Genomic DNA, 24,503 nt, shown 5'->3' on the forward strand with positions numbered 1-24,503 from the left:
TGTAGCTTGGTGAGAGACCAGTCTGAATACCTGATAGAATCATGGAGTTGGAGGAGACCAAGCCACACTCTCTCAGCCTCAGGGGAAGTCAAGACAGCAAACCCTCCCTCCCTTCTGAGGCTCTAAAAGCCACAGCCTCCATTAAGCCCCGCCCCCTCCCTCCCTCCCTCCATTGGTCCAGCTGAGGGATACTCTCCGCCATTGAGAATCCTCCCTCCGCTCTGTCCCAGCGCGCGCTCCTTTCCCGCCCGGCCTGCCGCCGCCGCCGCCGCCGCCTAAAATGGAGGGGCGTGAGTGGGCGGGGCTTGTGGGGAGGCAGCAGAGAGAGGCCTTTCTCCCTGGATAACCGTTGGGGCCTCAGTCGGGGCGGGGAGCGGGAGGAGGCGGCAGTGGGGCCTCTTCTGCGTCTCTCTCTCTTTGCAGATGGCACCGCCGGGGGCCCTCCGGAACCCCCCCAAGGTAAAAGGGAGGCACCCACCAGAGGGGAGAGGGAGGAAGACGAGCAGGGACGGGACACTAAGCAAGCAGTTCCCTGCAGCTCCTTGGTTGCTGCTCTCAGTGCCTTCCTCGAGCCGTTTCCGACTCTCAGAGACCCTGAGGCTGAGAGAGTGTGACTCCGCCCAAGGTCACCCCAGTGGGCTTCCATGGCCGAGAGGGGATTTGAACCCAACATACATACCTCCGTTATGCACATACTACATGCAAATATATACACACAATATATATGTGTGTGAATGTGTGTACAGTATGTGTGTGTGTGTGTGTGTGTGTGTGTATATATATATATACACAGAGAGAGTGTATTTATGTGTGTGTGTATATATATATACACTATATATAAATATATACACACACAAACACACAGTATGTGTGTGTGTGTATCACAGTGTGTGTGTGTGTGTGTGTATATTTATATACAAACATATATTTATGGTGTGTGTGTGTGTGTGTGTTACATACCAAATCCAATACCCTTCTGGTCCAAAGCATTTTGGAAAAGGGAGACTCATACACACCTTTTATGGTCTATGAAATACTGGTCCAAAACTCACTGCAGAAATAATCCAGTTTTAGACCACTTTAAACGCCTTGGCTTACTGCTAGGGAATCCTGGGAATTGTAGTTTGTTGAGGCACAGAGCTTTCTGACAGAGAAGACTAAATGTTATTGAGATCAGTGGAACCTGTGCTGCATCCACATTGCAGAAATCATCCACTGAACCCTGGCTCAGTGCTATGGAATCCTGGGAACTATAGTTTGTTGTGGCACCAGAGCTCTCTGATCAGAGAGAAGGCTCAATGCCTCACAAACACTACATTTCCCAGAATTCCCTAGCATTGAACTGGGGCAGTTAAAGCGGTCTCAAACGGGATTATTTCAACAGTGTGTTTTGCACCTAGGTCCCAAGTTGTTTAGACCTTTATAAATTAACAACAAAACCTTGACTCTTTCTGTATATAGGCTGCCACTTCAGTTCACAAAACACAAAAGTGTTATATGCCCCTGGTAGTTTACCCCAGAGAGCCAACATGGTCAGTAGTTTGGGCATTGGACTACAGTTTTCAAGACCAAGGTTCGAATCTCCACTTGGCCACGGAAACCCACTAGCTGACTTCAGGCAGTTCATACTCTCTCAGCCTGAGAGGAAGGCAAGGGTCTTCGCTCTGAACCAGTAGCGCGATTTGAACATTTCTACTTCTGTTCTGGTTGGTCAGAGCCTTTGAGACAATTAATGGTCCAAGTTTTGTTCTGATTTAAGAAAAAATAAAGTTTTGTTTCGGTGTTCAGTTCAAAGTTTTATATGAGTTGACCCTTGAAACTGATGTTCAAGACATTTATAGTTAAGAAATAAAAATGAAGGCAATATGTTTTGTTTCATTTTAGCTGTCATCTTTTAAGGTAATTCTTCATCCAAGGAGACATCACTTACATGGTAACTTTAAAGTCCAAAATGCAACTTTGAATAGGTTTTAATGCAAATCTGTCATGTCTTGCTTTTTCATAAGCCAGAGGTGCTTTTTCTTGTTGAAAATTCTCAGGGAAACTAATACAAAATAATGACTGCTTGCTTGTACTATCAACAGGTAGTATCTTCAGGAAGACTTACTGGATCAAATAAACTCACCGGTGGGAAAAAACAGTAAGGATATATTCTCTTTTTTACTTTAGTGCTGCACAGTATGCGCAACTTATTGTTAAAATAGCTCTAGCTTAGTGCTGTGCAAATTGGGGTCCCTAAAACAAACATGGCACCTGTCTCTGGCACATTGAGGGGACACGTTGCCCCCTCCAACATCAGTTAGGCTGAAGAGACTTTCTCTAGGCTCCAAAACACAGTGCAGAAATAATCCAGATCGAGACTGCATTAATGGCCCAGGCCCAATGCTAAAGAATTCTAGGAACTGTACTTTTGTGAGGCCTTTAGCTGCCTCTGACAGCTTGGTGCCACAATAAAATACAGTTCCCAGGATGCCCTAACACAGAGCCAGGACAGTTAAAGCGGTCTCAAACTGGATTATTTCAGCAGTGTATTTTGGGCCGGTGATGATGATGATGATGATGATGATGATAATAATAATAATAATAATAAGTTTTATTTATAAACCACTTTTCCGCAGTGATCAAAGCGTGATGAAGGTACTGTGATATCCCAGATGTTTCTGAACTAGAATTCCCACCTTCCCTGATCATCAACCAATTCTGTGTGGTGCTGATGAGCATAGGAGTCAAAAAAATGTAGAGGGCCACAGGTTTCTCACTGCTGCCATAGGTGTTGCACTGGTAGCTGCCAAACTGCCTGATTCCTGCAGGCTTTACAAAAGCAAAATCTTACAGTAGAGGTATCCTAATTCCTTTCAGAGAGCCAGCAGTGTAGGGTTTGAGCACTGGACTATGACTCTCGAGATGAGGGTTCAAATTCCCATTCAGCCATGGGAACCCACTGGGTGACTTGGGCAAGTCACACTCTCTCAGCCTCAAAAGAAGGAACGAGTAAACCTCCTCTTGTCAAAAAAAACCTTAGTGTGTCCATCAGTCTGAAACAACTTTAAGGCATGCAACAAGTAAACAATTATTTTGAACCTTTAAGACTAGTTAACAAAAAATGTAATGACAACATTTGGCTGCTGAGGATCTAATTTTGCTTTAATTGTGTTAATAATGTAGGTATCAGTTCTCTTACCAAATGTAATATACTGTGTCTTCAAACAGTTTAATTGGTGTTAAAGATTCTACAATGATGTATTAGCATTTCTTGTTGCCTAGATGTTAAAAAGTTTCCAGGTTTTCCTTTGTTCATAGTTTGATGATGAAATCTTCAGCACATTTTCCTCTGTCTTCAAGGGTTGGTCTGAGAAAAGTGGCACATTCAGATGCTGACTGTGGTTATTCTCTGTATTCCACAGACTCTGAAGATCAGGTAAGGAAAGAAGGCAGGGTACAAATTAAACTCAGGCTGCTTATTTGTGACATATTTAATACTGTAGTGTACACTTGATATATATATATATATATATATATATATATATATATATATATATATATATATAATGTACGTGTTTATGATGGCTTTTAGATCACTACTCTGTCACATCACTACTCTTCCAGCTTTGTCTTCCTAATTTATTTGATTAATCTTGTCAATACACTTTGACCATAGAATAAATATATCCAATAGATCTAAATAAATTTTATTATTATTATTATTATTATTATTAATTTTATTAAATTAATTTCAGTGGCATAGATACAGATAGCAGTGTTAAATCTACACAGTCTAACAGCATTCCTGCTGAAATGCCATTCCATTTAGTCTTGCCGTGCTCTTGGTGTTCATTAAACAGTGAGTGATGTAACTGAAAATCGTTCTGAATAGCCACATGAACAGTGTTGGAGTTTGGTATATTGATAGTAGGTGAAGGACAAACTACAAGTTACATCGGTATGTGTGTTCCACAGTGTATCATTGGTACCTAACAGACAATGAAGGTGGTTATATGGATTGTTTTGTGGCTGACAGATTGAAGAGAGGGACATTTTTAGGTCATTTTTAAGTGACTCTTCTGAGTATTTATTTGTCTTGGGTATATCAGTAGCATTGGTTATCTATTGGTTGAATCTGAAAAATTTGTGAAGAATTTCACTCAGTGTCCTGCCTTTGGAACAAGAGTGGAAACTATTGGAGGTTGAGGGCTGCTGCAGAATCTTGCAAAAGGAATTGTTTTTCCCTCCCCAAATGTCCCCCAATACCATCTAGGAGGTGTGAAGGACAATTTTGCCATGTTTTTGGCCTCCCCTGAGCCATTTTAGGGCCAGGAACATCACTTCCACTTAGAGGCTTGCACATGTCCAAAAAAGATGTCCAAAAAAGTCCAAAAAAGATGACAAAATTCCTCCCGCAACCCCACAAGTTGTTTGGTGGTATTGTGACCCCTAGGGCAACACAAACAGCTCATGAGCCTCACTTTGCCAGTCCTTGATTTAGAATTGGTGGTGTTTTAGGACACCCTGCATTCATATTGTGGGCTGTGTGAAAGCAAATTTATACATTTTATTTGTTAATATATGAATAATGTGTGTGTGTGCATGCACACACACACACACACACACACACCCCTTTTCAGATACACTTTGTAATATGCATTGTTTGAAACCTAAATGAATAAAGTTGATTGTTTGTGTTTGTGTTATATCCTTAAAGGATTATGTGTTAAATATGAAAATGCAAAGAAGTATCTTGATCTGAAACACAAACTAGAAAGGTGATTAGTCAGTGATGCCAATAATCTTGCAACCAATTTTTCAAGTATTGAGCAACTCACTGCCTTTCCTTTTCACTCACACATACACCACAATACATGGTGCTATTTCAACAGATACACAGTAGTGCTTTAAAATATTTAACCTTCTGTCAAAACTTAGAAAGTCTATAAAAGTTCATACTTTGCCCCTCAAATAACTTCTGCAAAGTTAAATATATGCAAAAGTCCTCTGTTTCCATAACTCTAAAACAGAGCAAGTTTTGCTTGTATTGCTAGAGGTTACACATAGTTTGGAGCATTTACCAGCTCAGTGAATAATTAGCTGTTTTCAGGGATTAGAAAGTACTATTTGCAAATTAACTTGCAACATTTCCACAGGTTGCAACTATTCATCATGGCCTCGATCGTTGTGCAGCTTTACTAAAGGACATATTACAAAATGATTCTGAAGGTAGCATCATTTTGATCTCTTGGATTCCCTGTTCATTGTACAAATAGCTTGTTTCATTGCTAAGTAGTATTCTTTCAAATGATGCTAGGTACGGAGACAGTCTGTCGAAAGGCAGGAAAAGCAGCTGTTGTCAGAACAACTGGCAGACCTTTACTCAGTAAAGTAAGTGGTTTGAAGAAGAGAGGGCCAAAGAAGAAACCTGTTTCTACAAATGTACATAAGGAAATAGGTAAGTAGGTTTCTTTCCCTTTAAAAGAAATATTGAAACTCTATCTTTATTTTATTTATCCAGTCGGCATTGACCTTGTCAATTACATTTTTATAATTACAATTTTAGCAAAATTGTAAAACAGTTTACATTCTTCTCTTTTCGTTAAAACTCTGTATTCAAATAACATCACTACACTATAAATATTCAGTACAGTTCCCCTGTACTAGAAAATGAGATTTGTTTCAAGGACATTTATTTTCATCCATAACCCATTAGTATATCAGGTTTTGTTAGTGGGACTAAACACTTCGGCCAAATGCTGGCCACTTAAACTCTGTCAAATGAGCCTCAGAGTATGGCATAAAAATAATACCAAGCATTGCATTGTTAGGAAAGGATGAAATGTTTTGGTCGCTGTATAAGTAATGAAGTTTTATATTATATGAATAATTGTAATAACTGAGGCTACATATATTCAATGTTACTTCAAGAATAACCCTGAAAGGGAGTTAGTGCTATGTTTGGATTACTGTATAATAGATCCTATGGTATTAATATTTCTCTTTTTCTTTTTTTATAGTGCCTGTGTTAACTAGGAAGACTGCTTCGGGTAATCTGAATGCAGGTGGAAAAGAGGCAGCCACTGTGAACACTGAACAAACTCTTACTGGTCAAGCAGTTTATATACCTTGCTCTCAACATTCTCCTGTAATGCATCAGAAACTCTGTGAGCAGATACAGACACAAATGTCTCTGCTGAATATGCAGCTTCCACAGAAGTCTGATGACATTCCTGAAGCACCACTTTCCATCATTCCTGAAAATGGTGAATCTGAAAGTTATGTTTTAGATACATATGGCAATTTTACTTTTTTTAATGTTCACCTCTGAATTAATTTTTTTTTAATTTTGTTTTACTCTTTGTCTTCCACTGGTAGGAACACATCAGCCTGTTACTGCATTCAACAGTCGTTTACCTTCTTCTACACCAGCTTTGTCCCCACAGCATGCAGCTAATCCTACAGTTATTCAGCCTGTGAGTACCCTTCATAAGCTGAAGTCAAATTTGGGTTGCCATGTGTTACCATGTCCAAATTATTGATAGCAAAATTTATTTTGCTGTGATTAAAATCTTCCCTGATGTAATTTACAAGTGGGTGTTGATTAGTTTAATGCAATTTAATAAGCATTGTTCTGGATACAAATTAGTAACAGATTAGTAATAATTTATCTTTTCATCTAATTTATTTTGGTACTCAGTGGGGAGGCATGAATATATTTCAAATCATCTTTTGCATTTGGCATCATATTGAATCATTGCGTGAAGATTGTCTTCAAATTCTTTTCATTCCATATAGAAGGTGCCAGAACTCTATTTTAAGCATAGTAGATTGTGCCAAGACTGACGCTTTATCCACATTGCAGAAATAATCCAGTTTGACACCACTAACTGCCTTGGCTCAATGCTATAGAATTCTGGGAACTGTAGTTTTTATAGGCATTTGGCTTTTTCTGTCTGACAGCTCTGGTGCCACTACAAACTATAGTTCGCAGAATTTCATAGCACTGAACCTTAGCAGTGAAAGTGGTGTCGAACTGGATTATTTCTGCACTACGGATAAGGCCTTAGCTGATGTCTGAGCAGATTAATTTGCCTTTCTATTCCCAAATACATTCCTTGCATCTTCCCCCTTCATTTCTTTGCACTGCCCTTTCTTTGCAACCCTGATAGTTCAGGGTTTCATTAGTATAATTTGTTTGTTACACATTTTCCTTGATCGGAATGGTGAATGGGCAGCTCTCAGATGTTGTTGAAGTCCCATTAGCTATGGTCAACGTAGCCAGTGGTGAGGGTAATAAGAGATGCAGTCCACTAATTTCTTCAGGACCGTATACTTCTACTCCCACTAGATTCCACCTCATTCTTGGGGGCATACAATTTGAACAAATTATTTTTGCCGGCCAGAAGGGCGTAAAATTTGTAGTGAGGAGCAAAATTTCACGCGTCTTTAACCCTATCATATTTATACTCCTTTTTCCCTACCGTATTCCACTCTTGCCTCCTTGCTCCAGAAAGAAAGTAGGCAGTTGTTCCTTGTCCCTTCTTTTATATTGTAACACAGTAGCAACAAGGTTAAGATAGTGGAATATCCACCTTTTGTTGATTGGGTACTCTTTTGAAGAATTTTGTTGCTGCATTCATTCCCATATATCTTTGGTAGTATCAAGTTAAATAATTATCAAATTCAAGTACTTATTAACATGATCTCATACAAGTGCTTCTCTTTGTGTTGGTTATCAAGCGGTCTAATAGCCTAGCCCTAAATAAGAAGGTTTTTACCAACTGTGGTGCCCATTTGAAGGGTTTTTAAGAAAGCAGTAGACGAACTGTCTCTTCTTATTTATCACAGAAATGAAGATGCGCAAATGGTGAATTGGGGGTGCTGTATAATGCTAACATCATTGGCTTTCCTTCTTAAATTGTAAAAAAAAATTGCAATTTCAGTGCAAGATTAAGATTCCCATCTTACTTTTTGTAGGGTGTTTCCATAAACAACTGTGGCCAGTGTGCATCACATATAGGACCTGTGCTTTTGCCAACAACTTTCACTGATTCAACTTCTACTCCCCAAGTGCAGCCTACTGCATCATGTCCCCATATGATTCCTTCTGCTGTTAGTGATCTTGTACCATCTACAGTCCCTGCTGTACTTCCTAGCAGAGAGGCTTTGTCAGAACAAAGAAACCAGGAGCAGTGGTTTAAAGAGGCAGATCTCATAAAGTGTATTCAAGCACACCTAGCTGTATTGCAGGCACATGAAAAGAACAATGGAAAAAACAATGAAAAGTGCCAGGACATTGATCAAATACAGTCCAAGCCCTTCAGTGTGAGAGAAGAAGATACTGCTGAAGAATATAGTGAGAGTATTCCCAGTGAAGAAGAGGACTTGGATGGAGTTGATATGGCACCAGTGAGAGACACAGGCTGTCAGACTAGTTTTGACAAGGAAGTTTTAAAGCCAAAAAACCCAAGCTTGCAAAAAACAGTTCAAAAAATGAAAACATTGAAGTACCTTTTAGGAGAGCTGAAGACCCTCCTAACAGATCATGGTAAGGTGGGCTTTCTGCTTTATATGATTAAGAGATACCCAGTATTCATATTCTGAATATAGTGTGTTTTTTTAAATTTTATTTTAAACATTGCACAATGAACTACAAATATAACAATGCAAGGCTAACCTTTAAGTTCCAATAAGATCTTTGTTTAGTACCTCTTTAATCATATAAATTGTGGGATTTGTTTTTTTAATTTATTAAATTTAAAAATACAAATAGCAAACAGCTTGTGTATAGTATTTATATTATTATCTTAACCTATCTTTCTCCACGCCTACCCCTTCCATCCCATAAAAGTTCTTATTGTGTTATACATGGTTTTTACAGCCTTCTTATTTCTTCCTCCCTCTTGTCTTGATTTCCTTCCCTTATCTATCTTTTATATCATAGAATCGTAGAGTTGGAAGAGACCACAAGGGCCATCCAGTCCAACCCCCTGCCATGCAGGAAATCTCAGTCAAAGCATCCCTGACAGATGGCCATCCAGCCTCTGTTTAAAGACCTCCAAAGAAGGGAGGGAGTTTGTTCCACTGTCGAACAGCCCTTACTGTCAGGAAGTTCCTCCTAATGTTGAGGTGGGATCTCTTTTCCTGGAGCTTGCATCCATTGTTCTGGGTCCTAGTTACTGGAGCAGTAGAAAACAAGCTTGCTCCCTCCTCAATATGACATCCCTTCAAATATTTAAACAGGGCTATCATATCACCTCTTAACCTTCTCTTCTCCAGGCTAAACATTGCCAGCTCCCTAAGTTGTTCCTCATAGGACATGGTTTCCAGACCCTTCACCATTTTAGTCGCCCTCCTTTGGACATGCTCCAGTTTCTCAATGCCCTTTCTGAATTGTGGTTCCCAGAAGTGGACACAATATTCCAGGTAGGGTCTGACCAAAGCAGAATTTAGTGGCACTATTACTTCTCTTGATCTAGACACTATACTTTTATTGGTGCAGCCTAAAATTGCATTGGCCTTGTTAGCTGCTGCATCGCACTGTTGACTCATGTTCAACTTGTGGTTTACTTGGACTCCTAGATCCCCTTCACATGTAGTTTCATTAAGCCAGGTGTCCCCCATCCTATATCTGTGCATTTTATTTTTCCACCCTAAGTGCAGTACCTTACATTTCTCCGTGTTGAATTTCATTTTGTTAGCTGTGGCCCAGCTTTCTAGTCTATTCAGGTCATTTTGAATTTTGATCCTGTCCTCTGGGGTATTAGCTATTCCTCCTAATTTGGTGTCATCTGCACATTTGATGAGTATGCCCCCAATTCTGTCATCCAAGTCATTGATAAAGATGTTGAATAGCACTGGCCCCAGGACAGAGCCCTTTGGGACCCCACTGGTCACTTCTCTCCAGGATGAAAAGGAGCCATTGTTGAGCACCCTTTGGCTTCAGCCAGTCAACCAATTACAAATCCATGTAACAGTTACCTTGTCTAGCCCAAATTTTGCAAGCTTGTTTGCAAGAATGTCATGGGAAACCTTGTCAAAGGCCTTACTGAAATCACTTATATTCTTTCAAAGTATGTGAACGTCATCTTTAAAAGTTACCATAAACTAATTTTTACCATATTAGTCAATACAAAAAAAAGTAGATATTTCCAAATTTGTTGAAGCTCGGTTTTATCTGCTATCGACTTCCAACTACAACCTTATACATCAACCTCCTTCTCATTGTTAATAGTATTTTTATTACTACTCATCCATCACTTATTGCAATATTCAATAAAGGATTCCCATCCTCTTTCTTCTTTAAATTCTTCCTCTTTCAACATATTTGTCAAATTGTCCATTTCTATGACCCCAAAGCTTTATTTAACCATTCACCAGTTTTTGGAACTTTACATTCGTTCCACTTTTTTTGCAATAGTTATCCTTCCTGTAGAAATTAAATACAACAATTATTTAAGTTTTCCCCTTGCTTTTGTGTCTTCCACCGTGTTTAATAGACACATCTCTGGCTTCAGTTCCATCTCAGTTTTTAATGTTTTCTGTATAATTGTGTGTACTGTACTTAAGCCCAATTTTTTTTTAACTTGGGAACATGTCCACCACATGTGATAGAAGGTACCTAGTTGTTTCTGACATCTCCATCATAGGTTTTCTTTCTTTTTGTACATTTTGGCCAATCTTGTGGGGGATAGATATCATCCATCCATAGAGCATTTTTATAAAGTTTTCCTTAATATCTGTACAGAGTGTAAATTTTAGATCTTTTCCCCATACTCTTTCCCAATTTATAAGTGGTATATTATGCTTAACATTTTTTGCCCATTCTACCATATTTGTTTTGTTTCTGAGGCTTCCAGTTGGTTTATATAATGTAGTTTATATAATGTAGATATTACACTTCTTTCCTCCCCAATAATTATCTCATCCAATTCTATTTTTAAGTTTGTTATATTCCCTTGTTTAGTATCTGTTAAGAATCTCTCTTTTAATTGTCGATAGGGAAACCAATTTATTTCTATCACTTTATATGCCAATTCTTCCCGGCTTTTCATCTTATATTTCCCATTCTCTATTTTCAAAACATCTTTGTATTTTAACCAGCCTTTATTCACAAATTTTTCCCTCCTCAAAAAAGCCTCGTGTGGGGAAACCCAATCGGGGATCTGCCTATATATTTTTTTCTTATATATTTTCCATATTCTCAATAGTGCCCTTCTGAAAACATGGTCATTAAACTGTTTATTTTGTTTCAGCTTTCCATACTATAAATATGCGTGCCACCCATAGATTGTATTAAATCTTTCTAATTCTAACAAAGGTTCATTTCTCAGTTGTATCCATTCTCTGAGCCACTCTAAGCAGCATGCATGGTAGTATATTTTCAAGTTCGGCATTGACAGGCCAATAAATGGTGGAATTTATAAGGTATAAGGGAATGGAATTTAAGGTATCTTTAAAAATCAGGTTGAGATGGAAAACAGGTAATGAGAAATTGAGCTAACTTCCTATCTAGATCCAACTGATTAAATGCATGGTTTATAAAAGTTGACCTGAGGATTCCCATACTGATAGTACAAGTCTTATAACAGAAGAAGGTACACATTTGGTAACCTGCAGGTACAATCCAACCTCAGCAACAACAATGTGGAAGTTTATCATGGAAGTAAAATGCATTGATTTTTAACAAACGTTTAACTGTGAGCAAATTTGTGAGGCTGGGAATGTATTGCCAATCTTATGTTTTGCATATTATTTGAGACTTTAATGAAGGGTTTTACTATTTTGAAATAGAACTTCCTGTTATGCTTCCAATCCAAAAAAGGGCTGAAAGATGTATAGATGAGTCATAAATTAGGGCTCATAAAAATTTCAGTCTTTCAGAATTCAAACCTTACAGAGAAATGTATTGTAGACAGAGTTCAGTCTTAACATATTTGTAATGCAGCACAAGGAGGAAGCTAATGCAGAGATGGTTTATCCTTTTACTCCTAGGCTGTACAGTCAGTACACTTTCTAGGAAGATCGGTTTTTGACAGTAACATGTTCTGAAGAATGGCTGTTTGACAACTTACCAGATGTATTTTTCCTCTTTCTTGTAGATGACTCAGAAATGTTGAGACTGCTTGTTGAAGTTGAAGACACTGTATCACTCTTGCCTGCTGCTGCTGGAAATACAAATGTGCAAGCAGAAGTAGCACTTGCTCTTCAGCCTCTCAGAAGTGAAAATGCCCAGTTGCGCAGGTTGGTTGTGAGAGAATAATGCAGTTCCACTGGACAATAGTTTCAAACAATTATGAAAATATTTGAGTAAGGTTAAAGTGAGGCATTTAAATGAGGTTTTTGGTCCTATATTTTCAAGGAATAGAAACATAGCTATTAAAATAACATGTCTAAACCCCTTTTTGGTCAAAACCTTTAAAACTCCCTTTTAAAAAACGAAATGTAGAACTAAAATGAGTAAGGATTTGGGAAGTACAACACTTGTGGTATTTCCAAGTCTCTTCTAATTTAGGAAAAGAGAAAGTATATCTGCAGAGTGTTTATATATACCTTTCTTCCAATGGGACCAAAATTCATACGTTCTTGTGAATATCATTGTTTCTGCTCCAGCATCTTCTGCTTAAAATTTGGAGAGAGAAGATCGGGAGGTGGGGAAGTGTGTACCTTTTTCTCCCATCCAGTCCTCCCTTTCAGGTAGAGCTCATTGGAGAAGGAGCATTTGCAAAAGGACTGGAAGGACAGCAGGTGCCACGCAGCAGCTATCTGCTTTGAACTGAGGAGCAAGTCCACAGAGAGCAATTAAATATGCAGACAGATTTACAAACACTAGCATATTATTAATGGTTGTATGTCAGTGATAATAATTAAGATTAGTTTGTATATAATACTTACTGTATATTTATAATAACATTATTATTGGTGACTGACATAAGCCTATCCTAAAATTAAGTTCCTAGCCCTTACTAAAGCAGAATCACTGAGATTTATGTATTTATTTTACTGGATTTATACTCCCCTAACCTTTCCCCCAAGATGAGATCCAAGGCGGATATTTTACATAAGTTTTGACTTATCATTCGGTTATTTTATTCAGTGGGTCTACACTAATAAGGGCCAGCAGTTGGATTTAATTACATTCAGGTCATTTTTTTTTACTGTTTTTGCTGATTAGTAGTTTGATTGTTGGACTACAATTATGGAGACCAGGGTTCAATTCCCAGCTCTACCATGAAACCCTCTTTGGGCAAGTCACATGCTCTCAGCCTCAGGAGAAAGCAATGGCAAACCCCCGTCTGAACAAATGTTGCCAAGAAAACCCCATGATAGGTTCACCTTAGGCTTGCCATAAGTCGGAAACGATCTGAAAGCACATAGTAAAAAATAACATTAAGTCTGGTTGTACGTTGCCAATGTGAAATGGTAACAAAATAATTCTTAGATGAGACTTTTTGTCTCAAAACAGGGTTTTAATAGACAGAAGCCAGTTGTCCCAAACAGTGCTCTCTGCAGAAGAGAATTCCAAGAAGATTAAGTGTATTGTCACAATGTACACAGTGTTAACTATAAAATCTGAGTCAAATAAAGGAAGAACTTTTTCCCCAACCTTTTATCATTAAATAATCCAATTCTGACATTAAGAAAATTCTTAAATAAGTTTTATCCATTTCATATGTAGAAGATTAAGAATACTGAATCAGCAGCTCAAAGATCAAAGGAGAGCTGAAAAGGAGTGTAATCTGGACAGCAACTTTGAATGTAAGTATTAAGGTAAAAGATCTGAATATGCACTTTCTTCAGAATTTGAGAAATGTAAATATTCTGAAGGTGTTCATACATTACTCAACACACATTTAGGTGCTTGAAACTCTTTTCTACCTGTGTTCATTCCTCAGTTATTTCCAAGTACAGTACAGGTTGTGTCTCCCTTATCCAAAACTCTTGGGACCACAAGGGTTTCAGAGTTTGAAATTTTTCATATTTTGGTATACTTATATTTGAAATACAGCAGCTCTGCAGAACACTCCACAGCTGTTGTCCCCACTAAGGCGCCACAGGCCGCTCCAGCTCCCTTAGGGCAAAATGACAGTGAGAATCTGGAGAAAGAGATGCTCATCTCCTGTAAGCAGCAGCTCATGGCCACCATCATGTCTGCTGTTCATAAGCACACAGGGGTAGCTGCAGTGCTGGGGAGGGGACATGTTAGCAATGGTTATAATATCAAGTCCCCAGCCGAAGTGACAACTGCTTCCACTATTTCCTTTTCCTCATCTTCTGGCATGATGCATTGCTGCTTCATCTGTGGTGGCAGGATCAGCCGGGGCAAAGATCTGAAGCTACAAATGAAGTCCTCCCACAACGGCAAGCAGCCGTTCCTCAGCACTCATCTGCTGCTCCCTGGGTACTGGCTCCTAGTGCTGCAGGAACAGAAAGAAGAGCTACTTGCTGTCATGAAGGGACTTGACTTGCAGCTTCAGCTCTGTGCCCCAGCTGATCCAGCCAGCACAGATGGAGCAGCAGAGCATCACACTGGCAGATGAGGAAGGGCCACTGCAGCCAGGTACTCAGTAGTACGACTATTGCCATTGCTCTTCCTGGGACTGTGGCTGCTCCTATGCACTTGGGTGCCCTGGATGCGAAGGTGGCCATGAATCACTACTTGTGAGAGATAGGTGCCTCCTCTGGACAGTAGCTCACTTTGCCCTCGGGGCACTGGAAGTATTGTCATTGTCACTTGGGCACGGATGACAGGGTACTACCTAGAGCTATTCTCATCTTGCAGGCTCTGGGTGGCCAGATACAGATGGGGGGGAAGGAGGGCAGGATAGAGCAGCCCAGCTACCAAAGTTGACTGTGATTATTGACACATCTTAGAAGACTTAAGTAGTAAAAACCCTGATTGGGATCTGGCGGTGGAAGGGGAGAGAGAGGAGAGGGATGTCAAGTCTGGGGACTGTCACCAGCAGCTGCTGTTTCCACATGCTGGACCTCATTCTAGCTGCTGGGTGGGAGTTTGAGTGGAGGAGCAGCTACAATGGCTGCTGCTTGTCCAGAATTTGGCTGTAAACCTAGCTGCACCATCTCCCATCCAAAAAATGCATGGTTGGGGCTTGCTGCTGCCTCCTTCTCCACTGCTTCCCTGTCACATTGGTGCTCAAAAAGTTATGGATTTTGGAACATTTAGAATTTCAGATAAGGGAGACTCAACCTCAGATTCTCTTAAACCCAAGGTGCAGGGCAAGTGACATTATCTGTTGATGAGCACGTGGTTATTTTATGTAATCATGTAAAATCAGCAGGTTTCTGAAGAGCACTTTTTGGCCCTAATGGGTTGGAGATTATGAAGTGAATGGAGTCTGAGGACAGGATAAATAAAAAGCACCAACTAGAGAAGATGGTGAGTGATACCCTCAAGTTTTCCATTGTAGTATCCCAACTTACGTTTGGCTAGCAATGGAATTTTGGCTTAATTTATTCTACAGTTGTTTTATTCATAGTGTAAATATTTAAATCTCAAGAGCTGTTTCATGTTGCTGAAATTCTGTATGCATTCAGGCACATGATTATATGGAGAAAAATATGGGAATTGGACAATAACTATTGTCAGCTAATTATAGTTTCAGCATTACAGCTGCTGCTTCCTAGGCAAGTTCCAGCCATGAAAGTATCCTGATTTTGGCACAGAACAGAAGTAAGGAACAAGGTGTTCTCCAAATGCTGTTACTCTGCAGCTCCCATCAACCCTAGTGATTGCTGGGACTGCTAAGAGCTCCAATTCAACATTGAAAGAGCAACACATTCCTTACTTTGGTCTGGAAGTAAATGAATATCAACTGTGCATCCATTCAGAACATCTCATGTTTATTTCCATAAGGAGGCAGTGTGACATTCTGCACTGCCTAGAATGTTTAGTCCTTCTCTAACAGTAGCCCTGAGTAAGATGTGTTGCACTAACTGATCCTAGCGATTACAAGTTCCTTTTCTTTCTTAGTAAAATATCTGCTGGTGGAGCTAATTTTGTCATTCAAACTGTTTTGTTTCCCTCCCATAGTTATCTCCCTACGGTCTCTGAATGTGACATTGCAGGCTCAACTGAGTGAATCTGTAAAAAGCATTGAGTCACTGCAAAATAAAAATGAAGAGCTCATTAAAATCTTAGAAAGCCAAAAAGAAGAAAACAAAAGACAAACTAGAATAATCCACGAGCGAGAACAAGAGCTGCTTGAAAGGAGACAGCAGCATGATATTGAATCAACAAAGCTTAAACTTGGTGTGTGTGTTGACCATTGGGGGAGATTACAATATTTATGTGTTCATTTTAACATAACCATTAACATTTATATTTTATGAATATGTATCATAGAAGCAGATGAGATGTTGACCAACATTAAGCATTTCCAATATAAGTTAGAAGCTGCTGAGAAAGAGAACCAGATTTTGAACATAACATTGCGGCAACGAGATGCAGAAGTTAATAGACTGCGTGAATTGACTCGGTAACATTACCTTTTCTTTTCATTGTTTTTCATTCAATACAATCAGCACATTTCCTGACCTAGTCTAGACATTCAGGCCAGAACTGTATTAGTGCACAGTATTAGTGGTTGCACTTTTCCCAGGTTGCACAGCAGAGGCAAAAGGAAGGCAGAGAACCAGTTTCTCTTGGTCCCAAAGAACCATGCACCCAGTTTCTCCAGTGCCTGCCTTTTTCCCTGGCTGCTGCGCTTGTGGAATCTTTCCTCCTTCCATTCCTATTTGAGTTGACACAGTGCATCAACAAGATTCTGGCCTTGAAATAAAAAACCTGAAAGTTTCAAAGTTTGCCTGCTCAATATGGGGTGGACATAATAAAGGTCTCTAAAATCCATTTTGGGATAGTTGAGGATGGGAGAAACAGTAGAAAAAAGTTAATTTCTTAGCTAGCTAAAAGCTCTCATATCTCTGAAACCAGCAAGATTCATCTGTAATGAGTGAGCCAGTTCAAAAATGCTCATACTCAAAGTGGTCGGAAAATCTTTCAGATTAATTTTCTGGGTAGGATTTTTAATACCTGGAATTGGAGCAGGGCATAGCTGTCTACCACAGGTGTCAAAAGAATATGCCTTGCAATTCAAGGTTTTTAAAAATGCTAGATGCCTGTTTACTATTGTGTGCCTTCAAGTTGTCCCTGACTTATGGCAGCTCTGAGGCAAACCTGTCACAAGGTTTTCTAGTCAAGATTTGTTCAGAAGCGATTTGCCTTTGTTTTTATCTGAGATTGAGAAAGAGAGTGACTTACCCTAGGTTCACCAGAGCATCCATGGCCAAATGATGATTCCAATCCTGGTTTCCATAATCCGGGACTCAAACCACTACACCACTTCAGCTCTCCACTTGATTTTTTTTTTAATCTTTGAAGTAAACAATGGATAAATATTACAGAACCAGTGTGTCATAAATTTCATATTTGGTGAGGTAAAATGACCTTGGTCTACAGATAATATTTCTATATTGTTAATTATTTTTTGTAAAAAGTGCCATGCAAATAATTTCTGGCACTTATATGAAGTGTTTCTGCTGTACTAGTGTTTGAAAGCTGACTGTCTTGTAAGATGATATCAAAGCAAGGCAGTGTTCTGAGCTCTACTTCTGTTTGTCAACCATAGAAACCCTTCTAATGATCACTTTGCTATTTTGTTATAAGAATCCAATTGATCTGAGATGGGGTGGGCCAGGGCCAGTTTTCTACCATTGTAACAGCCACATAGTTCCTTCCACCCACCCATGATTTTGGTTTTGGAAAAACGTTCTTGATCAAATAGTTAGGGCAAGCTTTCAGGAACAGGAGCTCACCTTTTCTGTGCCAGGAGGAGGATGGTCTGGGAATGCTGGTGCGGTAAAAGATTAGCCAGGGGGAAAGAGGGCACATGCCATCCCAAGGCCTCACTTGTCCCACCACAATCTAAGACTTCACCCACTGGGTTACGTTAGAAGAGACTAATAGCACAAATTGAAATAAAGAATTCTGGCAATATTTATCTCCAGCTGTTTAATCAGATCTGGAAGCAGTCTCTGTTCCCCCTCACTTCATTTGCTTCTGACATACTGTTTAATGAGTCAGGTGTGGAGCAAGCATTGATAGTCATGAAAGCCCATAAGCAAAATTCCTAAATCTATATCAGAGTAATATTTTTATGTAGGCTGGTCATTATGGCACCAACAGTGTGCAAGTTTTGAAGTTGTAATGAACTCAGGCTACATCTGGAGGAAGAATCGTGCAGCCCTCCAGATGTCCGACTTCAGCTCCCAGGATTCATCTCCATTGGTTCTGTTGATTAGGGCATCTAGGACTTGCAGTCCAACATCTAGAGGTTCTCATGATTCCTACCCTCTCTGGATAAATAGTTAATGAGGGGGAATGGGAGTCAGCCATCTGATTTTTAAGTCCTGGAAGTCTTAAATCCCAGCTGTGTAAGACTGTGGGAAGAGGTAGCAAACCTTCAAGTTAGGCTCCACTAGGTGCTATGCCGGCATCAGGGTGCACCTAGGACTGCCCTGGAGTCCTGGGAGTCGAGACTACTGAGATGAAGGAATGTCCAGTACTTGATTGTTTGACCATATGTAGTACCTTACTGCCAATAGCATAGATACTGCTGGCAGAATAGGTTCCCCTCCCTGCCACTGTCTTATCCCGCCTTTCTAAATCTGCTCTGGGATGTTGAGAGACTCATTGGAGCAGAGAAGCTTCCCTGGTCTGGGTGGGAGTGTATTCAAATGACTGGGTGGGATGTTGAATGAAGAGGGCACTAATGTTTATTTGCTGCAATATGTGTAGTGGCATGTGTAATCCTAAAGTTATATTTTGGGTGACATTGGAAGCTAGGCCTGGTCAGGCCTGGTTAGTGCTTGGAAGGGATTCTGCCAGGATGTTGTAGGCCACTGCTATTGAAAGTGGTGGTGTGGGGACAGTGTTAACTGCTGGTCCATGCTGAATTTCCAGGAAGGAAAGAAACTGTTGTAATATAAGGGTACAAATGTGCCAGTCCCTGACAAATTGGGAAAACACCTCTGCAGGTCCCCCACATAATTTAATTTAATTTAAGAGATACTACAGATAATTTAAGAGTTACTACTGTTAGGTTATATTCAGAGGACAGCAATAGCAAACCCCTCTGAACAAATCTTGGCAAAAACACTGGTGTGATGGTGCTGCCATAGGTCAGACTCAACATGTAGCCACATAACAAATGTGAGATCTTGTCCTGTGATGGCAGTAGCTGGCCATAAGGTGGTGATAGTGATTCATGGAATGACCTGAAACCTATTTTCCTCATGGAAAATAAAACATCTATAATTGATATATTTATGGATTGTCATTAGTGTTCAGCTTTTATTCTTACTTTCTGAATCACTGAGCTTGCACATGATCTCACTAGCTGGAGAGGAATAATAGTCACCAGTGTATCATGTATGCATACTACTTTTCATTCAGCCATGGATCCCATTTGTAAAGTTAAAATTTTACTCAGGAGTTATTCAGGAAGGGGAACAAAAGGGCTGGACTTGGCATGCATTTACCTCTTACCCAACCATGATCAATACTTGCTTAAACGTCATTGGAATAATTTAATTAGTGCGACTTCACAGAGGGTACCTTGGACTCAAATTTACTGTCTGGTTTTTCAGATTTTTTTGGGCCCTTAAACTCATGGTGTCTGGCATGGAGGAGCCATTGCTTTGTGGTTCCAACCTGGGGGATTGGAGTGTTTGCACGAAGGCCAGTTCCATGCGTTTTCCTCATTTACATGGCATCCCTTCCCACACCTGGTTATAGAACTTTCTCTCTGAAACCATGTGCCATCAAAGTAGCTCCCTTATGGGTGTGAGGGAGGAGGATGTTAGTCATGCTGAGAGTGTGACACCTCTCATTGTTCACAGGCTGCTCTACACATGCACGGATTCTCTTCCTACTCCCTCTATATGGACCAGGGTGAGATTTAGCCAGTGGCAAGGAATGCTGAGAGATGCAGTCCAACAACCTCTGGAGGGTGGTACTTTTCCAAGCCTCCAAAATCCACCTAAAGTAGTTCATCTTTTAATTTAAACCATTAGATAATGTTCTTTGTTGCTGTGGCCTTCGAGTCATTTCTGACCTCTGGCAGATTTACCATCTTCTTGGCAAGATTTGTTCAGAGGAAGTTTGTCTTCCTCTGAGGCTGAGAGAGTATGACCTGCCCAAATCACCCAGTCAGTCTTTATGGCTGAGCAGGAAGTCGAACCCTGATTTGAACAGTTGTAGTTCAGTGCTCAAACCACTGTACAGCACTGGATCTCACTTCAGTATAACAACAATTTGGAATGTATTTTATGAATGCCTCTTTTTTGTAGTTTGTCTTTAACTTTAAGCATACTTCATGTGCCTGAAGTTCTGTAGGTATGATTTAAAATGGTTTTAGTACTCCGTAGTATAGAAGTACATAATTATGCCAGGTTAGGTATTCTGCTGCATCAAAGGCAATGTGTACCATCCCCTGAAAGAATTTTACAGCCTTACCCCAATGTTTACTCAGAAACAAGTTAAATTAAGCAGGGCACAGATTTGCTGCCTGGATCTAACAAGTCGAAACAGATATGAAGTATTCAGCTTCTGCCTTATTTGAAGTCCTAATTAACCTTTGAACTGTTCTTGACAGGGCTTTGCAGGGCAGTATGTCCAAACTTCTTGCTGATCTCACTGTGGACACTGCTGCACCAAAACATGAAAGGAGCCTGTCAAAAGCTGTCTTGGAATTTCATGAGAAACAGCTGCAGCCAGAGGCATACCCTCTAAGTGATTCCATAATGAACTACCTCAAAAAATTAGAAACTGATCCTGTTATGATAAATGCAGAAGCTCTCTTATCAAAGACAGAGATGAAAGAGCCAAATCAAGCAGATGACATCAGGGCAGCAGATTACTCTTCTCAAAAGAGTTCTATTGAAGAGGAAATTGTGGCTCCCAGGAATGTTTTTACCTTTCTGAAGCCTGATGTTGAAGGAGCCAGTAACTCAAGTACTTTAGTGGAAGGACCTGGGCCGGATGAGACTATTTACATTACATTGAGTGGCAATCCATCTCAAAACCCAGCAACAACAGCTGAGAGAAGGACAGACACACAACGCCAAGTCCCCAAAAAACTGAACTGTGACTTGATTGATTCTAAGCAAACAAGTAGATTTGGGGTAATGGACAACAAATTCTACAGTAGCTATTGTCCAAAAAAGACTGTTGAAAATAAAGCTGAAACTTCAGGAAGGACAGCAGTGCTGGAAGGCAAGAGGTTCCAGTTGCAGCCAAAAGAAACAATCAGTGGAGCTGCTAAAGTGATTTCGGACAATCCAGACAGACTTCATCCTGATAAATTCCTTTATGTTCCCATTTCACATCAGAAAGAAAATATGCACGGCAAAGACGCTGGAATTTCTGCTCCTGATTCCAGTTTTTCAACTTTTGACTGGATGTCAGGAAAATCTGAATGTACTGTATCTTCCTTTTCAACATTCACATCTAGAGATGAAGAAGACTTCAAAAATGGCCTAGCAGCCTTAGATGCTAACATAGCTAGACTGCAAAAAACTTTGCAGAATAGTTTGAAAAGAACTGCAACTCCTTAAATGAATTTCTTCAGAACAGGTGGTGGTGGTGGTGGTGGTGGTGGTAGACACTTCTTTGAAATATGGATTATTTATAATACCATTTGTACTGTATTTTTATAGCTGGGTGCCCCTTGAATTGTTGATGAAAATTTTTACTTATTTTCTTACTGATAAATCAAAGGTGTTTCACAAGTGAAAATTAATTAATGATTAAAAAATTAAGAATGTAATTTAATGTAAAGAAATTTAATTATTCTAATAAAGAAGAACCTCTTTAATACATGGACAGAGCATACTTATTTTCTATAGATGTCCCTTGTTAATTTATCTCAAAAAGTCCTTTTTTCAAAAGCATACAGATTAAGGGCATAGGCTACATAATTAAATTTAGGGGGGGATACAGAGTGGCAGAAAAGGAGAGTGAGACACCGCCCCTTTCTGCCCCAGATGGAGGCCGCAGCAGACAAATGGCACAGCCTCCAGGAGGCCTAAAGAGAACCTACTCCTGGTGGGTTCTTTTTATGCCGCACATGGGGCGCCATTGGCACACTCGCGTGTAATCATGACTCCGCGCAGTGCTGTCTGGGCGCTGCAGCACATGGACATCATCATCACGCCCCACACAAAACTTTCCTTGTAATAGTGCTGGTGGTGTTCAACATCTTTATAAATGATTTGGTTGATGGAATAGAAGACATTTATCAAATTGTAGGTTGCACCAAATTTTTTGGTGAAGGGTAGGGGTAGGTGCAAAATTCAAAATGGCTTGGAAGGACAGGAGCATTAGGCCAAAACAGAATTAATTTCAACAGGGATACATGTAAGTTACAAGGGTCCAACACACACTGCAGAAATAATCCATTTTGAGACCACTAGGAAAGAAAAAATGCACAAATATAGAAAGGGTGACACCTGGTTTTAAAACACTACATATGAAAAGGACCTAATGATCTTTAGCAGACCACAAGCTAAACATGAGTCAGTAGAGTGATGTTGTGACCCAAAAGCTAGTGAAATTATAGGCTGCATCAATAGGAACATCAACGGTCAATTTTCATGTGAAATACTGTGTGCAATTATAGACACCATAGTTCAAGAGGGATATCAGCAAGCTGGAACATGTCCAGACCAGAGCAACCAAGATCATCAAAGGTGAAGAAAGATTTAGGGAGTTGGCTATGTTTAGCTTGGAGAAGAGAAGATTGAGAGGTGCCACAATTGCTGTCTAAATATTTGAAGATTGTCATGTAGAAGATGGAGAAGGCTTGGTTTCTGCTACTATAGGGATTACAGCAGAAGAACAAAGGGATTCAAATTACAGGTGATTCCACCTAAATATTAGGAAGAACTTCCTTACCTTAAGATCAGAGTAGAATAGAGTGAGAGAGTGGTCTAATTTAGAAGTCTCTAAACATAGTTTTTTCCAGCCACAGATGCTGGCGAAACATCAGGAAGAAACTCTTCTAGAACATGGCCACATAGCCCAAAAAAGCCACAAAAAACTATGGATGCCGGCCATGAAAGCCTTCGACGTCTCTAAACATAGGTTGGATAGGCATATTTCAGAAATGTTACATTTATGTACAGTCGACCCTCTGTATCCACAGATTCTTCATCCATGGATTCAACCATGCATGGCTTGAAAATACGCAAAAAAAATTATACAATCCAAAAAGCAAATGATTTTGCCATTTTACATAAGATACACCATTTCACTATGCCATTGTATTTAATGGAACTTGAGGATCCATGGATTTTCGTATCCACAGGGGTCCTGGAACCAAACCCTAATGGATACAAATGACTCACTTTATTCCTACAGGGTGAGCAGTTGGGAGTAGATGTCCATTGTGGTCCCGTCCAACTATTAAGATTTTCTGTTTCTTGCCATAACCCTTGGCTACAGGGGGAAAGGTTCACCTTAGCCTTGTAGTTAATCCTAATAGGGAAATGTTCAACAAGTAAAGCCATATAGTCTATTTGCTCCCTTGCTTTTAGGGGTGCTTCTAAATTGCATGTATACCCTGGCCTTGGAATGGTCCATTTGTGGCTCAGCGGTTAAGACGAGTGCAAGGTTTGAACCCAAGTGCCATGTGATGGAATGAGCTCCCATCCCAGCTTCTGCCAATCTAGCAGTTCGAAAGCATGTAAAAAAAGAAAGTGCAAAGAGATAAATAGATACCACTTCAGTGCGGTCATGCTGGCCACATGATCAAAGAGTTGTCTTTGACAACACTGGCTCTTTGGCTTAGTCATGGAGGTGAGTATAGCCCCCTACAGTCAGACATGACAACTTTGTCAAAGGGGAAATCTTTACCTTTACCTTTAACATGGCCTTGGCATGATCAATTTGTTCAAGCTTGTGGGGCATCTAGACATTATCTTCCATTTGCAGCCTATGCATGTTGTCCCTCTGTTTTCCTTTTTAAAGGGTAAACCCATTAACTAAATAAATAAAACAGTTGCACAATGCGTTTTAACTTTCAGCAATATAAACCTTCTTTCTACAAATGTCCGATGACATAAGTACACTTATTAGATAGTAAAGAAGAACAGTCCTGTAGTGGCACCAACAAAGTAAGGAAACTCCCTGTTTGATTAGCTGCTAGAAGATAGGACTACATTACTATTTCTTGTCTGGGAAATGCTAGGATCTTCTGTGCAACTGTATTGGGAGACAGAGTTGTTTAGCTAATTTTTATCTACTTAAAATTTGGACTAAACAATGTGTTAACCAAGTTTGTAGATTGCCAGTCTTGCCCTACTTTGTACTTTCTGATACCTACACATAACCTCATCAGTTTAAGGGCCCCCTCATTATCATCTTGAGGAAGTTAAGAGCAAGTGGAGAGCTCTGCAGTGCTAGAGCAGGGTAAGAGAGGACTACTCAAGCCATATTATCC

The 24,503-nt window shown here is 39.9% G+C and overlaps 1 protein-coding gene across 1 annotated transcript; it reads left to right on the forward strand.

The window, feature by feature from the left end:
* The first annotated feature begins 308 nt into the window (after nucleotides 1-308).
* CCDC14 (coiled-coil domain containing 14) lies at nucleotides 309-21,879 on the forward strand. Its single transcript, XM_042444978.1, has 13 exons — nucleotides 309-459; nucleotides 2,085-2,140; nucleotides 3,343-3,418; nucleotides 5,139-5,211; nucleotides 5,300-5,440; nucleotides 6,003-6,248; nucleotides 6,361-6,458; nucleotides 7,963-8,533; nucleotides 12,087-12,228; nucleotides 13,664-13,743; nucleotides 16,037-16,255; nucleotides 16,349-16,481; nucleotides 20,658-21,879. Exons 1-13 carry the CDS (start codon nucleotides 424-426, stop codon nucleotides 21,616-21,618), a joined length of 2,832 nt encoding a protein of 943 aa, XP_042300912.1. The 5' UTR covers nucleotides 309-423; the 3' UTR covers nucleotides 21,619-21,879.
* The last annotated feature ends 2,624 nt before the right edge of the window (nucleotides 21,880-24,503 follow it).

This window comes from Sceloporus undulatus, chromosome 1, assembly GCF_019175285.1.
Source record: "Sceloporus undulatus isolate JIND9_A2432 ecotype Alabama chromosome 1, SceUnd_v1.1, whole genome shotgun sequence".
In the NCBI taxonomy this organism is placed as follows: domain Eukaryota; kingdom Metazoa; phylum Chordata; class Lepidosauria; order Squamata; family Phrynosomatidae; genus Sceloporus; species Sceloporus undulatus.